Source organism: Arctopsyche grandis, chromosome 13 (assembly GCF_051622035.1).
Source record: "Arctopsyche grandis isolate Sample6627 chromosome 13, ASM5162203v2, whole genome shotgun sequence".
NCBI lineage: Eukaryota > Metazoa > Arthropoda > Insecta > Trichoptera > Hydropsychidae > Arctopsyche > Arctopsyche grandis.
In genome coordinates this window covers 20355018-20374408 of record NC_135367.1, presented here as the reverse complement: position 1 = coordinate 20374408, position 19391 = coordinate 20355018, and the positions used below count along the sequence as shown (strand labels likewise).

Below are 19391 nucleotides of genomic sequence, written 5' to 3'. Positions count from 1 at the left end.
GCAATGTTGTTTTAAATACGCAATATTTTCAATAAAAATTAAATCATTAATTTTATTCTTCTGATAAATACGTTATTTTATCTTATAAACACAATTATTATATAGTATATATATATATATATATATATATATATATATATATATATATATATATATATATATATATATATATATATATATATATATATATATATATATATATATATACTATATAATAATATATATATATATATATATATATATATATATATATATATATATATATATATATATATATATATATATATATATATATATATATATATATATAGACGATATAGTTTTAGTAGCTCGTGATTCAGCTGACCTACTTATCAGACTAACACAGCTGGACAGGGAAAGTAGAAAAGTAGGATTAAAAATTAACGTAGATAAGACTAAACTAATGTTCAATAGTTATTGCATGCCTGATAGCATCCCCTTAGATGATAAACCAGTAGAAGTAGTAAATAATTATTTATATTTAGGTCAAATAATTGACATGTCTGGTAGTAAAAATGAAGAGATAAAGAGACGTATGAAATTAGGGTGGAGTGCATTTGGACGGATGAATGCTGTTTTTAAATCAAAAATGCCACTCTGCCTGAAGAAAAGGATCTTTGATCAATGCGTTTTGCCAGTGATGACGTATGGATGTGAAACTTGGACACTGAACGCCAAGATGCAAAATAAAATCCAATGCACTCAAAGAAGTATGGAACGCTGTATGCTTGGCATAACGAGGAAAGACAGGAAGCGGAACACGTGGGTGAGAAATATGACAAGGGTAGTGGACATAGTGGATAGAGTGAAGAGATTGAAATGGCAATGGGCGGGTCACGTAGCTAGGAGGATGGACGAAAGGTGGACAAAAGAAGTGCTTGAATGGTACCCGAGAGAAGGCAAAAGAGTAAAAGGAAGACCGCAAGGAAGATGGGTGAACGAAATTAGGAAAATGTGCGGAATGAGATGGATGAGTGTTGCGCAAAACAGAGACGAGTGGAAGCGTGTTGGAGAGGCCTTCATCCAGCAGTGGATGGCGAATGGCTGTAAATGATGATGATGATGATGATGATATATATATATATATATATATATATATATATATATATATATATATATATATATATATATATATATAATTCTGTTTATTATTATTTCAAAAATAAAAAAAATGGGGTAGAATTTTGTTTTCAATTAAATTTTCATTAAAGTAAAAAGTTATTGAATTAATTTATATATCTCGGCAGTGGAGAGTTTTAGCCGTAATATTTGCTATTTATTGTTGTTCTTAATTTAATTTTGTAACTTTTCATTTTGATACAATCTCTAGAGCGTTTATCAATTTTGGTTATATCAATTAGTATTATAATTAAATGTAAAATCGATTAAAATTTTGTATCAACGTATTAAAAAAATGTTTAAAACATGAAAAGCAGCTTTTTCTGTATCAAAATAATAATTATAAATGCAACATATGCATATGAAACAGGTCAGAATGTATTTTATGTGACAAAATTATGATTTTATTTTAAGAATTACATCTGATCTTTTGTTATGTATATATTATACATATTTGGATTTCAAATTCTTGTATGTCTTTATCCATAAGGCATTAATAATATAATATGTAGCTGTAACTGAATCGTAAATTTGATGTAATCAGACTATTCTGCTCAGATATACATACTTATATATGTATATACATATACATATAATTACTCAATTTCTCACAATATGTTGTAATCAAATTTAGACTGTGTGTATGTATGTATAATATATAATTAAAGACGATATGAAGTAACCCTAAACGAGCTACTTATGTGCCATGCAATTTCAAGAGGCATGGATTGGTTCGTAGAAAAGCGGTTTGTTTGAATTGGGAGGAGAGTATGCGTGTGTGTGTATGTATGTATGTATGTATATATGTACATATGTGAGGTCAAAGATCTATCCACCTTCTCGTTTAAATATTGTAGTGTCGATGGTTCCATCGAGGGTCCTCTTTGTAATTTGGGTCCTTTGTTTCGTAGGTCCCGTGAGGCCCGAGTCTTACACGCTGATGTACACGAGGGCAGTGATGGGTCTGTCAGGGGGTCGAAACGACCCCACGGAATGCGAGCCGAACGTGGAGGAACTGGGGGAGGGGGAGGATGAGGACGATGGGGAAACGGCACTTCCGCCGGAAGAGGAGAGGGACCTGCTTCAGAGGCTGGAGAATAAGCATTTTTACAGGTAACTAATCTTATTAGCCCATAAAAATAAACGAACCCAGCGCGAATCTCGATTAAAAGCGCGTTCACTCAACCCTCTCTCGCTCTTTGGTGATCCCCAAAGTGTAGGTGGCTCGATTGCTTCATGGATATATGTATGTACATATGTATTTTTAGACTCGGTCTACACTGCTTTTTGATTTGATTTTGAGGTCGGGTGTTTATTTTAACAGTGGAATAAATTTTAATATATATTTTACCGGTCTCCGTGACGGGCCGGAATGTGAAATTACCGAAAACGCAAATATCGAAAGGCAAAGATCGAAAATCGAAAGATCTTAAGTCGAAAGATCAAAAAAAAAAAGGGTGCGTGGTAAACGGTACATACTCACTTAATTTGCGCGAGCAGGATACAATAGAAACAAGAGGAACAGGCTTTTCCGTTCTGGCCCGTGAAGTAGACCCAGATTGTACATGGGTTTGGTGCAAACGATCGAAAAGCGCCAGACAGATTGAACCACAGATTAACTGGATGGCTGCTTTAAACGCAATTCTCGACTTCACGAATGAAAAATTGCACATCAGATGACGAGTAACCTTTCGATGTGCACAGATGCAATTATTAAAATGGTAATTATTAAAATTGAGTTGGATCTTTCTGGCGAGTATTTAATAATTTAATAAGGAAAAATTCGGAACTAAAGTATCAGAAGCACAGAACGTATACAGGGTAGGTATGTCGGGACTTCGGGTAGATTTCGCTTAGTGTAAGTGCGAGCAGTGCGCACGCATAAGGAACACGTGTCGGTAATCTGTGGTTCAGTCTGTCTGGCGCTTTTCAATCGTTTGCACCGCATCGATTGTACATACATATGTACCAGTGGCGTGCCGTGACTTTAAAAACAGGTGACTAGATATGGACGGAAAAAAATATTTTAATTTTTGAATTATAATAATAAGTGGTGAGTATAATTTTTCATTTTTGTGCTAAACAGCAATATCTTAAGAAGCCTATATTTCTTTATAACGTCTTATTTGTCTACAAGACTTGATCTTCTAGACGATTTGTCGAACAATCGATCGAGAATGCAACATTCCAAGCCCTTGTTATTTGTTTCCGCGCGCCCCACACTGATTCGTTGAGGGAATCGTTGCCCTAACCGAGTCCCTTGCCATATTTTTACTCGAGTATTTCTGTATCGATTTGTGTTATTTTAACAAAAAAAATCAGAATAATGTTTGATAGCCATATCAAAATATTATTAGTGAAAATTCCACAAATGCTGGAAGAGATTTATTTGACGGAACGCCTATACATAAAAATTTACTAGTACTGCAAAGGGAACAGAATTGAGACGGCGAGTCCGTGCAAGCAAACCACGTCACGGACCATACCATAACAATCTACTACCACTATCACTACCTCAGGTAGGGCTGATTCTGGATTCTGAACTTTATTAATCCGAGTGAACAAATCAATATGGTTAACGATTTTTGAATTTATTGTAATTGAATTGTTGATATTTTTACATATTAGGTAAAAGATTTTAAGCGACTAGCCTATTCCCATGATTTAAATACAGAAATTGCTCATCCAGATGCACTTCATATCCTTATTTATTTTTCTATACTTCGAGACGTGTTAACAATTTTTCCTGAATATATATAATCTTCCTCTGGATTTTTATTGAAATTTATTATAATACTGATAGTTAATGATAGCACATTTTATGATAGTAAAAGATGACCGTTTCGTTTTTATCATAGTCTGTGTACCTTTTGTTCCATTGTAACGTTCTTTGACTCGGTATTTATATTAAATAATGTAAAATATTTTCGTTAGAAAGTTATGGAAGCATATATACATGGTATCTGATACGCTCATACGCATACGTAATATTAAAATACCTTAAGCTCGACCGGATGCTATACAACAAAGAAAAATGAAATATGTGGACGGAACATTTTTTGAGTTTATTTTCTTCTCATTTTGAATACAGCCAAATTTTCAAGAAAAGGGATAAAATTTTACGAGCACATAACGTATATAATATTTTGCCATAAAATGCGTGGTTTTGACATTTTTAAACAACTTGCGTGTGAAAATTTTCCGCCGCTCCAAATTAAAGTAAAGGAAATTGTGTTTTTTTCCTTAGCGAAAGCATATCATTATTCCGTTTTTAGTATAAAATTATCATATATTTTTTCGTAACAAGTGGAAATGTAATATTTATGTGACAGTTCAAATATTGACTATGTAATTTCGGTCTGAATAATTATATTACAAGACTGTATGAATTTTTTTGAATATATCATTAACAACGTTTTAGTTCGTGATGATATTATTTTACGTGAGTACCAATAACATTATTTCAAGTTGGATAATCGATTTTAATCCACTCCCTCCTTTCGATTTGGTAAACTAAGCTTTAGCCCTTCAACCCTAGTAAATTTCTATACAAAATGGCGAATATCGCGCGTAGTTAAGCGGTAAAGTCGACCCTCTTATTAATTGTGTGTAGTTGAATTTCCCGTTTACAGTCTCAAATTATTATCCTTTCGCAAATTGGAAATTGAATTCTTAATATGCCCCTCTCTCCGGGGGTTCCCCACACCCCCCTCCCGGTTTTGCAGCCTCGATTTCGAGCTGAGATAATAATCTCGTCGAGAGTTGTTATTACGGCCGTAGTAAATATTTGGGCAAAGAATAAGAGGCAAAGGGGGGAGAGAGGGCTACTTCTCGCAGGCAACAAATATTATCACAGTTGTATTTCGTCCTTTCGCAGGGCCTCCCGGGTATGGATTGTTACGCAGTTATCATTCGGAATGTATTTAGCGTATCCAAATTAATTGTAAACATCGTTTGTTTGGCCGCCAGACTTAAATACAATCTGATTTCTTGAACAATCGCGAGGGGTTCTTGGCAATCGGTTTAGTTGCGGGCAAATATCGAGCCTGGACTAATTGCACTTGCGAAATAGCACGAGGACATATCGTTTTATATTTGTAGATTAGTATTTCACCCATCGAAAGTCAATACCCTATACGAATGCATTATTCATGAATGAATATTAAATTAAGTTGCGAGAAAACTGTTTACTTTTCCAGCTTCAGATTTGTTTTTGAAATTTTCATCGGGTCTACCACTATATTACAGGTCTGTTACCGTGAGTTGGCGCGTTCCCATAATAACGCACATGCAAGCGAAAGAGACAAAGCATCTTTTTATTATTGAATGCAGTGTTACAGAATGCTATGTACGAAAAATTAGGTGAAATTAGTTGGCATGTAAGAATGATTTTTGTCTGGCAATGAGCTGTGAATTGAAAATGAATGAAATGAATATCGGAAATAAAAAGGATCCAAGTGCCATTTTTTATTACTAACCTCTTATACGTTTCACATGGTTTTCGTGTAAGCGGCAATTTTTTATATCCCCTATCTCTTATCCGATCGTTTTAATACTTTGCCATATTGCTCATTTTGGTCATCAATATAAGTTAAGATATCATCCGCAATTACGATGGTGAAACAATATCGTATTAGACACGTTTGAAAATACTGCATTGTATTACACGGTGACGTTTATCTGTCACATTCATCATTCACATCAGTAGTTTCATTACTTTTCGCCCTGCCATCTCGCTGTCAAATTTTAATTATTTAAACGCCTATAACTTTTTCTTTTTTCACTCTAAATTTTATAAAATTTGCTTTATAGGTTCTCATTATCTCTAATATATAAATATTTATAGTTTTGTGGAGGATTGCTGAGCCAACGGTCTTGGATGCTGCCACACAGGCCTTTATGCAGGGTGGCAACACTGTTCAGTGAATCTGACAGAATGACGTTTAACCCATAACCTCAAATCAAAACAAACTTTCTAACCAATACAGGCTTAATATATGTACACAGATCAAACAGTGATAGTTTTATTTTTAGTTATTAGTTATCAGCTGATTTAAAAGTTGTACCCCGGTTATATAACTAGTAAACTAAAAATTTTAAAATAAAAACCCTGGTAAATACTAACCTTTTTAAGATTTTGAGTTACATCAGTTTTTGTCAACGCATTGTACAACATTTGTATGAGCAATAAAAACTTACTATTGATATACACTATTAAAAAATGAATTTGGGAACTTGGACCATATTTTAAAACGTATTTTTGGTATAAAGCCGATTTTGAATTTTTTGGCACTAAGGTCCTTTTTATTTACTTCCGGTATTCATATAAATATATATATATATACCTATATACACATATATGCGCATACATTTAATAACCACCGTTCGCTCAAAGATAAGTGAACAGGGAAAGCTCTCGCCCCAGGGCGCGTCTTTGGAGCTCAATGCCGAATAATTCGACATTAAAATTGACTTGTATGGGAATACACTCTTAGGTGTGTATTTTTCAAAAGCGCCATTAGGAGACGTCGCAGGTGCGAACTGGTTCCCATCGGAAAATGCGCCCCCCAACCCCCTTTTTTGTGTTTGTCGTATAATAAAAAGCACTCGCATGGCTCCACCTCATCCCTGCCGCCCAGCCCCATCAGCCTCTCTTCCAGAACTCCCTTTCCGAACGCCCTAATTTGATAATAATATGCGGCGCACGTACTCGGCCTATTCGCCTTTATCCTGGCGTTGCCCGGAGTTTTTCTTTTTTTTAAACCCTCCCGAATCGATGAACCGGCTCTGCCCTTTTTTCGCTTGACATAATGTTACCTTGCGAACGTTACCGAGACGCAAAAAGGGGTGAGTACGTTGAAAGGCTCGAATTCCAATGGATTGTGTGCGTGTGTATATACATATGTATGTACATGTGTGTGTGTGTGTGTGTGTTTGGATAGTTGTCTTAATATAATTTCGAGAAGTGGATGTCAAACTAAAACTCGACACGAGATGAAAAAAAACGAATATTTGCTATTTATAATATATAACTTATCGTATCTAAAATTATAACCAACTTTCTGGATGATTGTGGGTTCCTAGAAAGGTTCGAATGAATATAAATCCAGATTGATAGTTTCTGGATTTATCTGGCAATGGTTGAAGGGATGATTTCATCTGAAATTAGGCCACCGAAAATCATATACATATATATATATATATATATATATATATATATATATATATATATATATATATATATATATATCTGCTTAAATCCAAATGCATTCTCACTTTCTATTATTTATGCATAAAAAGTGACGGAAAACTACTGGAGTTAGCAACCTTCCCAAAGACAACTTCATAGCGTTGAAAATAGTATACATTTTTGAAATGGCAAAGTCTGCTTCATTTCAAACCTAATAGGCTAGGGATGGCGAACCTAGAGCACGCGTGCCCAAGGTGGCACGTTTGAGAATTTGAATGGCACGCGAACGATTTCCAAGTTCAAGAAATTTTTTTAAATTTTTAAGTTTTAAAAATTATAATTTTGATTTAATAATCCGTGAACTATTAATTTATTCCGTTTTATTTATTATCAAATGTTTTTGCAGAAGAAAAGCCAGATCAATCAAATTAACACAAGAATTTTCTGTAGTTATTCAATCGATAATCAATGAGCTTTCTTCAAGATTCAAACAAATCAGGAGGTTTGAAAAGACATCAAAATTTATTTTATATCCAGATACAATATCAGCAGATGACCTCAATTTGTAGATTTTCGAGTGGTTAAATCTGGAAGACATTGAAACGCAATTAATCGAATTCCAACCTAGTTCGATATGGAAACAAAAATTTGTTGATTTGGAAATAATTGAAAGTGATCGATTAACGAACATAATTAATAAAAATTCCAGAAATCTTTAGCAATTTTAAAAAAACTAGTGAGGGCAATATTATCAATTTTCTCCTCTACACATATGCTTGCGAGTCATTATTTTCAGAAATAAATTTTATAAAATGTAGTTTAAGAAATAGAATGACTCATGAATCCAGTTGGTCGTGTGTATTATTACTAAAAGTGACGAAATATGAACGAGATATTAAGAATTTGGAATCGAAAGTACAACAGCAAAAATCTCATTGATAAATAGCTGATGTGTATTTTTATTGATTATGACTTTATTTTTAAGAAGCTCTATTGTAATTTTTAGCTTGTAAATAAAATTCAGAAAAAAAAATCATTTTTTATTTTGTTAGTTTTTGTTTTACTGCTTGGGCACGCCACACAATTGAGAAATAATATTTGAGAATTTTTGGCACGCGGACCCTAAAAGGTTCGCCATCTCTGTAATAGGCAATAAAAACTTATATGATATATAGTTTGTGTATTTTTTTTAAACTGACACTGGCTTTTATTGGCATTGCGTGGAAACAGGCAATAATTAAACTATCTTTCACGCTATGAGGGGAGATTTTTATCAATGTTTAGTATGTATGTATGTAGATAAAACGTTCATTTTCGTAAAAAATATTTTTATTACATATATAATGTGTAGTAAAAGATTGTTTCTGAAAAAAAAAATACATTTTTACCATGATGTCATTACGGAATTACCCCAAAGCGACACATTATAGCCAATTTTGTATATACATATATACATATGTACTAAATATAAATTTTTAATATTATTATAAATTTGAAATTAAATTTAAGTAATGGTAATGACGGTAAGAACCGTCTCAACAACGAAATTGGATAAATTGGGAAACTCTGACCTGGAGTCAAATGTATTCAAGGTCTGGCCAGCAAAGCTGGATCAGGGCTCGAACTAGTTATCCCTCAATTGCTAGCGTTATAAGCTAACCACTAAGTTATATTTGCTGGTTATTATTATTATATATTACTTTATATATAAGCCAGCAGTAAGCCTTGGATTGACCTCGATTGAAAAATAATATATACCGAAATATTTCTGTAGTACTGCTTGCTGGTCAAACTTGGGATATTAGTGATTTCATTGTTGAAACGGCTGCTAATAAAATTGGTAAAAACTATCCTACACATTATGTCATTACTATTTGAATACGATTTCAAATTTATAACCTATAAATTTAAATATGTACAAGTTTAATGCGTTAGGTGTCGCTCATGGGCAATTCGTAATGACACCATGGTTGAATATATTTTAAAAAAGAAATCTTTGAAAAAGACAATAACAGCATTATTTCGATGCCACTTTTGGTTGAAAATAATACTGTAACGTATACTAAACAGAGCCGCCGAGTAATTGCGAACGGATTAGACCGGGTAGCGTCCTGAGAGACCGTGTGACCGGGGTAAGTGGTTTTAAGGATTAGCGACAATAAGGATTGCACTTCTCATACCGTGGGAATACATATCCGAATACGTGACTATACAGTAGGTAAACAGATTAGACGTCCTGAGAGATCTACCCCTTATAAGGCGGTACGTAGGCGATATCAGGTCATTCTGGACTGAGCACTGGCAGTACGTATATCTCCTGAATCATCAATAAATGCTGTGATACGACTGTTGGCCTTTTACTTGGATCCTCCACCCACCACTACGCAACAATACTTTTAAAATCACGAGGTTTAAAAATACTGTTAAGTAATACGTTTTCAAACATACGTACAAGACAAAGTGTAACAATATGTAATAGGACGTGTTGCGATATTTTGTTGTGTTGTTTTATCTGGAGCGAAATTAAATCTTCAAAAAAAAAAATTAAATTTAAAAATTAATTAACTTAATATTGCTGAAGCGATCTTTTGTTCGGATTCGGATTTAATCGTAATAATTGGAATGACTAAATTACGATTTTTTAATTTGGAACGTTCACGTTTGATGTTAGTGACCGTTTAATTATCGGCTTTAATTAATTTAATAATAAAAAATTCGCCTTGTTTTCGATGGTATTGTAAATGTATTTTGCAAGAAAAATAGAACATTTTCAAAATAATTACATATTTCTTAACGTTAAAAATATATTTTTAAAATGTGTATTTAAGCATACATTCATAGATAGACATGTGTAGGCATTGCCATTGAATATCGTTTACAAACAACGCTCTGAATTAATGTATTTTCTCCCGTATAACGAGTCGATTCGTATTCAATATTCAATATAAACATTTTTCTTTATACGTTTTTAATGATTTCGGGATTTTTTTAGATTCGCGTGCGCTTATTTTAAAATTAGATTTTGTTAATTACACGATTCTGCGTATATTGTTGTGTATTCGGAAAATATGAAATAAGCGTTAGAAATACATACATACATATACTCAATGGTAAAAAAAATCATGGGGAAATTTTCATATACATACATATGTATATATGTATGGTATAAGATTGTAGCATACGAGTTCCATTCATCACGCGATTGTATGGAATACTTACATACCTACTCCATACAGCGTGCGTGATTGCAAATAATTAGCTCATGCTTTATTCCAGTTATTCAAAGCTTGTATTTACTACCGGGAAATGTGAAAAAAAGGAGCGCGCACACGAAATGACATGGCAATAATTTCTATATTTTATTAGAAAAAGTGTCGTGCAGCTGTTTTATAAATAAAAACGAAACGCTCGAGTAGAGCTGTAAATGTACGATAGTTGATATTTTGCAGTTATAATAGTAAAAAGTCACGTTTACAACACGCAAACATTGGTGGAACAAGTGGAAGTTACATAGTTTTACGATTTATTATCTCCAACTGGTTTAGATATGTCCGCCTTCAGTAAAATTCGTTCAACTGATATAGATCTTCCTAATCTAAAATAAAATGTGTAATATATTAAAATTTAATGGTAGTTTCTATATATTATATACAAAATTTGGCTCAAGAACGGACTGATTATTACTGATATATTTACATTAGAAGTCATGAAATAAATTTAATTGTTAATTGCTGATAAAATATGGATTCAACGTTTTGTGTTTGGATTTAATTACCTATAACTATGTACATATGTATATATATCATCAATTTTGTAGTCGTTCTTCATTCATTGTTGGAAGATCAAAAGATCAAACTCATTTGAAAAAAAAAGAACAAATATTCTCTGTTCGGAAAAAAGTATCCATCCTCTTATCTCCACACATTTTCTTACCGCACTTCTTTACACTATTTAACATCTTTTTGTGTACCATTTGATTACTTTTCTTATTTATATTGCATCCCTTCTTCTAGCCACATGTCTACTTTTCACTTGCTCCAACATTTCAACTACTCTAGTCATACATACATACATACATCAAATAGCGTTTTGTCTCATATCTCTTCTCATTGGAAGTCTTTTACATTATTTTGTGTACCATTTGATCACCTTTCTTATTTATATTTCATCCCGTCTTCTAGCTACATGTCTAATCTTCACTTGCTTCACAATGTCAATTACTCCAGTCGTTTTTCATATAGTGTTTTGTTTCTTATCTCTTGTCATTATAAGTTTTTTACATTCTTTTGTGCACCATTTGATCGATTTTCTTATTTATATTTCATCCCCAATTCCAGCTACATGTCAATTCACTTTCTTCAACATTTTAACTACTCTAGTCATACATATTACACATATATCAAATAATGTTTTGTTTTATATCTTTTCTCATTACAAATCTTTTACATACATTTTTGTGTACCATTTGATCACTTTTCTTATATATGTACATCTATTTCATCTCTTCTTCTAGCTACAAGTCTAATCTTCACTTGCTATACTATGTCAATTTCTCTAGTGATATTATGTTATATTGTGTTTCGTTTCCTATCTCTTCTTATTATAGATTTTATACATCGTTTTGTGTACCATCTAATAACTTTTATGATTTACATATGTTTCATACTTTCTTCTAGCCATACATGTACTCTTCACTTATTCCACCATGTCAACTAATCTGGTCATATATCATAGTATTTTGTTCTCATAATAAGGCATTGGAAATATATACTGATACAAAACATACATTAATATACTAAGGCAAATATTTTCAAATATTTTCAAAACGGCATTCATTCATTCAAGCACTGCATTCATATTTCTTAAACACTTCCATACAAGTTGATCATTCATTCTAAGTTTCTACATAATAAATTGTTTTTTTTATTTTTTTTTCAAGTGTAATCATGAACTAATAATGATTAAATGTGTTAAAATTTAGCTACACAGCTGCCTTGGGAGTCACTGTCGGGATTGGATGCTTCCTTGTAGTGTTGAATATGGTCATATTTGCCGGGATATACTATCAGAGAGGAAGAGGAAAGAAAAGGGAGCCGAAGAAAAGAAGGGACGACTCTGCGCAGTCAATATCCGACGGTAAATAATACGCTTCAATGTCAATAGTATATACGTTGAATAACGGAATAATAATCCTGGAAAGTTAAATTAAGGAAGACGTTTATTTACAGGTCTTGAAAAGGGCCAGCAGTTGGAAGACGAGGGCCAGGAGTTACAAACGACTCTACACGAACATCCTCCATCCTACAGACCGCACAAGAGCGCTCTGCATAATCAGGTCAGCTTATGAAACAAATTATTATTGTGTATTTATTTATATATATCGATCGACGTTTGTTTCGGAATATTAATTTGAAACGTTGCGGGAGGTCGTTTTAAATGTGTTTTTTTCCGTCTTTGGGAGTTTTCGGCTCAGAACCGAGGCGTTCAACCGCTGGTAATTGATTCAATTTCTCTTTTCAAAAGGACGACCCTCCCTACTGTTCGGAAAATTAAAAAAAAATTCCTTTCGAAGCTAATTTTCTTCAACGGAAAACAAACGTTCGTTTGTCGATTTGCGTCAAACGCGGGCGACGCAAATTTAGCTATTAAATTCATTCAATTAAAATTTCAACGTGGCAGAATTTTACTTTACTGTCTCCAACAGATTTATTGCCTCGACAATATGGTGAGTGCTTTATATATATACATATATAATACATACACACAATTGTAGACATACTCGTTAGTATTGTTCTTAATGGTCTTCGTGTGATGAGATTTTATTTTAAATAAGCCTTTTGTACTATTTACTTAGGACTTGTTAAAATTTGTGCCTTTCCATTATAGAAAGGGATCGAAGAGGGTGGCAGCCTGCGGCCTGCCAAAAAGAGAGTGCAGATACAAGAGATTTCAGTTTAGAAGAGACTTCATTTACTACCAATGTTGAAATTTTCGTTTTACTTTGAGCCATGTTATTACACATGTGACAAATGAGAAACATGAATTATACTGTGTAAAATTTAACCAAATATTTCCCTGATATATATAATATAATACAGAAAGAGCCATACTTATTTAATATATTATAGAGTATGTTACATATACAGTATGCAACATTTATTTTCACATCTCATATAATAGTCATCTATCTAATGATTGAATTATTTAATCCTTGTTGACGGATCGTGCACTTTCAAACAGAAACAAGTTGATACATCTACGTAACTTGAGATTAATCTCTTGCTTTCTATTCTTCAACATTTAAGGTTTTAAATTCATATTTTGTTTATACCAAGAGCATTTGCAAAAAGAGATCTTTACGTTCATTCAGATGAACCTCTCCAGTTTCTGTAATCTATTTAAAAAAAAATGTAGAAAATTGCATAAAAAATATGTAGAATTTGCCACTTATGACCCACTTTGTATAACATTGCCAAAATATTTTCGCATACTGTATAGAAACGTTAACATTGACGTGACATTAAATATTGCGCATTGCACAAATTCATCTCATGCCAAGTCGTATACAGAACGATTGGACATTTTCTAGCTTTTTCATTTGAAACATACATGTTTCACTTCAGATAAAATATACGTCAGAACGTTTACATATTTACAAACGCGAGTATATGATAAAGCAAACGAAAAATATATTACATACATGTAGAGATGGAGAGATATTAAAACATTCAGCAAGTACGTTTTAATCTCTTTTTTCATATCAACTCACGAATAACATGGATCTGTAGTTCTAAGATATAATTTAATACAATGTCTGCACGAGTGAATTGCGATCACTTTAATTTCCACGTGTACTCGAAATGACACATTTTGAAGGAATTGCTTTTGAATTTATTGTATGTACATAAATATATATTGTGTAAATTATTGGAGTTAAATATAAGAGAAAATAAGTAGATTAACGTTGAATATGATTTGTCATCGATCATTATATAAAAACGACGAATGAGCGATATTGTGAAAATTGTCACGTTTCTGAAACGAAATATGGGTCATTTTTCGTGTCGTACTTTGACTCAAATTACACATGTAACGTTTCGGTTTCGGAATAATTTCAGCTCGAGCTCTGTAATAAAAGACTTCGGCTAATGTAACATTTACAACATATCGCAGAGTTAATTCGTAAACTGCGTAATCTACTATATCGAATATTAAAAGAGGGGGAAATGATAAGCGAACTACATACATACATATATAATATATAAAAATATAATGACGGAGAACCTTTCACGTGTAATATAATTTGTCGTAAGTCACATGATTATATATAATGAAATACACACATTCTTGTAAAAGGTTTTGCCATTTTTACATGAACATTAATTACGTACACTCATTTTTTACATTCTCTCGTTTCATTGTTTTAATTCTAACTGTAGAGATACGCAGTATACGAAAGGCGATTTTTTTTCATTTCATGTTTCATTATTCGGTGAAAGTTCAGGGTCGTCCTAATTTGACTATTGTATATATTTAATTAATTAATTATAGTCGTTCATATAAATGTAAAGATTAATGGGATTCGTCAAAAAAAAAAATAGATAATTATAAATTAAATTTAAAAAAAAATTCATTTCGAATAAAAGACCTTGAACTAAAGCCACGTAATAAAATTTGTAAATATATAATTCACGTAAATAGTTAATGATTATAAATCATTAAATATAATAATATAAATAATATATAGCAAAATTGTACGGATGTAATTCTTTGTGTGTATTCTTTCAAATGTAAATATAATGGTAATAAATCTAAATATGTATGTTTGAATATATTCTTTCTGTCATTTTCCTGGATTGTTATTTTTTTTCAATATTTACTTTTCAAGGTTCGTTTATACCAGTATACATATGTATATGCAAAAACCGGCAACTGTACGTAAACAGTAGTATGGAAAATATTAATTGGTACATTATATATTTTATATGTTTCGTAAAATGTATGTGACGTATGAAAACAGCAGCAACCGACACGATCTATTCATATTATACAGCAGTACATGTCACCGAACCGTATCAAGCAGAATCAGAGCGTCATAGTGGCGAATGCACCCGTATACTAATGAAAGTGTATGTGAATAGTTTCAGAAACGTCATACTGTGACTGTATTGAGGCAATGATACGATGCAAGCAATATTGCACCATATCTTCGCGTTTTGTAATGTATGTATATGTAAGCTAATTTTGCTTTGCACTCGACCAAAGCAACTATTAACGTGCCGAAAACGGGCGGTGCTGTATAGTATGAATAGGAGAATTCTTTTGCGTGCAGTGCTGTGCCGACGTGTAGTACTGGATAATATAAACGCACCTTTACAGGGAAGCTTTAATCTAAATTAAAATTAAAACAATATTGTTTCCGGAATGAATTAATATAATATGTTTCAAATAGGAAAATGTTAAACGAATATTTGACTGAGGGCTCAAACATGTAATGATGTAATAATTTTTAATTATAATATATCTTCGTAATGAAATTGAACCGTTTTATAATGTTAGCTAAAATATTATGAATAAAATCCTAACATTTTTTCTACTTTAAATCTTTCTAAAAAAATTATGTAACCATAAAATGATCGTTTCCAAATAAATATGTATTGCGTAACACTTATTAAGGTTTTGTTTCATTTATGTGATAAATATTTACGATTGTTTGTTATCATTATTAAAATTAAAATGTGTTTAATTTATATTCGTATGTGTATCATGTACGTTAAAGACGATTCTTTCTAAAGATGGTAAACGAAAGAAAGAAAATTTTAAAAATGAAAAAATTAGCAAAAAGATCGATTTAAACGATACAAAATTTGTATACCAATGTTGAAAATATATGTAACGTATCAAAATATATCTGACCAAATAAATGAAATTGTACTGATGGAAAAGTTGTTGTTTTTTTTTTTTATTTCAAACTTTTAAATTGAACGTTATTTTGGAATTACACAATTTCACACAACAAATTTTCAATAGGATTTTCGGGAAACGTGTCGAAAAACCGTTGGATATTCCACACAGCCTACGCGTTCGTCGACAGAATTCAGGACGATTTAAAGAATTTTCACACACGAATTTCGTTACACAAAAGGATTTTTGGACTCCTTTGGATAATCCGAATGACCGAATTAGCTTTTTTCCAGGACGCGACATATGGGTGGCAGACGCAATCCGAGAGCGGAAAAAAGCGCTTTTCCGATCCCGGCTTTGGGATGTTGACAGTGACTTATTATATTGGCGAATTGGAATCACACCACGATAACACAAATTCCAGACAGTTATATCAATTATTATACACCACAGAAAAATCGCATGTTTTACATAAATACAATATTAATTCAGATGTAAAATAAAACCCAAAAGAAATGTTTTAGAATTTAAGAAATTGATCATCAATGCCTACATATATGGATTAATTTCTGTCAAATAACAATCAACTGTATATGTTTAAGTACATGTATTGTATATGTTACAGTGAAATTGTTGTTTATAAACACATAATACCCACTACCAAAGACAAGAGCTTAAAATTGATAATAAAGACATACAAATATATGTATATATGTAAATGTTATTGGTAAATGGATATTGATATCAGATTGTGTGTAACAAAGATTTTATATACAAATCATATCAAATAAACCTCGTTGTTTTAATTATCTTTATCTAGTAAATATTGTATATCAAATACAAATATATACAAAGTTATATTTACAAATACAAATACAAAGTCTACAAAGTTATATTTACTTTATATTCGAAGTATCAAAATATGACGTCTTGAGATTTTATTTATCTTAATATAATATAAATTTACTTTCATATAAGTTTTCATGTTTGCGCAAAAGAATGAATAAATATGAAAATGTTGCAGTATATTGTAATCCATTTATAATCCTATATTTATTTGAATATTTATTATGTAGTTGCTTTGGTTACCTAGAAACTAATAAGTCAACGTTTTTGTCGTTCGTTATTTGAATGGCGTATGTTTCGCAAAATTTAATATATAAACAGTGTGCTAAATTTGCGGTAAAAATGGTATAAAATCAACTGTGAAGTGCTTTAATTTGTCTCGGAAAATTGTGACGAAAATTCTCATTTGTTTATTAAGCATTTTCATTTGTTTTTTCGTATAACAATTAATTTGAAAAACATTTTCATTTTTAAATCATTTAATAATATTGTTAAGTCATCGATGGAATATTTGCAAGGCTGTCAATGTCTTTGTGAATTTGTAATATCAATATAAAACTAGATTATGATAACGTGATCAGTGATCGATTGAATTTTAAAATAAAGAGGACACCTATACGGGGAGGTATCATTTCCGGTCAACTTAAAATTTTGAAAAAAATTTACGTCGTATAGATGAAAATTTCAGTAACCGATACTATGTTTCAGTTCGATAAGACTAAAGGTGTTCAAAAAATCCCCAAAATACACAGACATACACACATTTTTCTAGATCATGAAAACATGATCAGTAATCGATTCTGAGTTCGAATCAGTCAAAATATTGAGTTCGAATTTTCGCATGAACTCAAAACTTCATCTATTGCTACTACATATGTATATACGTATATAAGTAAAAAATTCGAGGCCTGAATTTCGTATACATAAAGCAATGTTTTATTTATCAATATGTATGTATATTTTCCACAAAGTTAAATAAATCAATCAATGATATTTGATACCCTCTTTAAATCAACCAGGTTATATTGAAAAATATGTAAACTTATTATAGCTCAGTCGTCAAAGCATATGGATACATGCAAAAGATTAAGCCATCATATTTAGCTAAATTATACCTTTTCTTTATAAAGAGTTCAATTATACGTTTCTTGACTAATTACTTATTCATTAATTGTTTAATAGAACAAATAGCCATGAAATTGTCAGCATTTTTTACTTCAACTTGTCAGGCTCATTCAAATGCATTTTCCATCACTTTAATTAGAATTTTAGGTATTGACACTTGTAAGATACTGTATTTTATTTTATTTTTTTACATAGATATATACCAGGAAGGCTTGACTGGAAGACCCCAATGCGCCTTCCTGGACAATTAATTACAAACAATGCAGCATTTTATTATAACATAAATCACTGTATTTCCAGAAGCTGAAGAACACGTAATAACAATTAATTAATTAATTAATTACAGAATTGATCTATTGAGATATATATGGATTTTAGATTTGTACACAATTTTTACAAATTGGACATACAATAAATACAGAAGATTTGTGACAACAGGAAAGATGATTTTTTTGTCAATTTTGAGGAACCGTTTCAACAATGATCAGATAAAATTGACAAACTCTGATAAGAAACGATTGATTTGGAGTTACAAAAATACCCCCAAATCTAACCAGCAGTATAGCGGATCGAACCCACTGATCACTTGGTGCTTAGCATATACGCTACCACTAAGCCATAGTGCTGGCTATATGTATATACACATATATATATATATATATATATATATATATATATATATATATATATATATATATATATATATATATATATATATATATATATATATATATATATATATATATATATATATATATATATATATATATAACGATGCGGTGCAAACAATCGAAAAGCGCCAGACAGACTGAACCACAGATTAACGACACGTGTACCTTGCACATGCGTGCGCACTGCTCGCACTTACACTAAGCGAAATCTACACGAAGTCCCGACATACCTACCCTTTATACGTTCTGTGCTTCTGATACTTTAGTTCCGAATTTTCCCTTATTAAATTATTAAAAACTCGCCAGAAAGATCCAACTCAATTTTAATAATTACGATTTTAATAATTGCATGTGTGAATTGAAAGGTTACTCGTCATCTGATGTGCAATTTTTCATTCGTGAAGTCGAGAATTGCGTTTAAAGCAGCCACCCAGTTAATCTGTGGTTCAATCTGTCTGGCGCTTTTCGATCGTTTGCACCAAACCCATATATAAACATACATATAGTCTCAGATT

At 31.7% G+C, this 19391-nt stretch overlaps 1 protein-coding gene across 1 annotated transcript in view; it reads left to right on the top strand.

Annotated features, from left to right (window-relative positions):
- The window catches only part of LOC143921633 (neuroligin-1-like), an 86350-nt gene that overhangs the window by 37463 nt on the left and 29496 nt on the right, over positions 1-19391 (top strand). The window contains exons 8-10 of the mRNA XM_077444986.1: positions 2052-2253; positions 12312-12466; positions 12559-12665. Of these exons, the coding sequence (XP_077301112.1) occupies positions 2052-2253; positions 12312-12466; positions 12559-12665 (464 nt within the window). The remainder of the gene's footprint in view (positions 1-2051; positions 2254-12311; positions 12467-12558; positions 12666-19391) is intronic.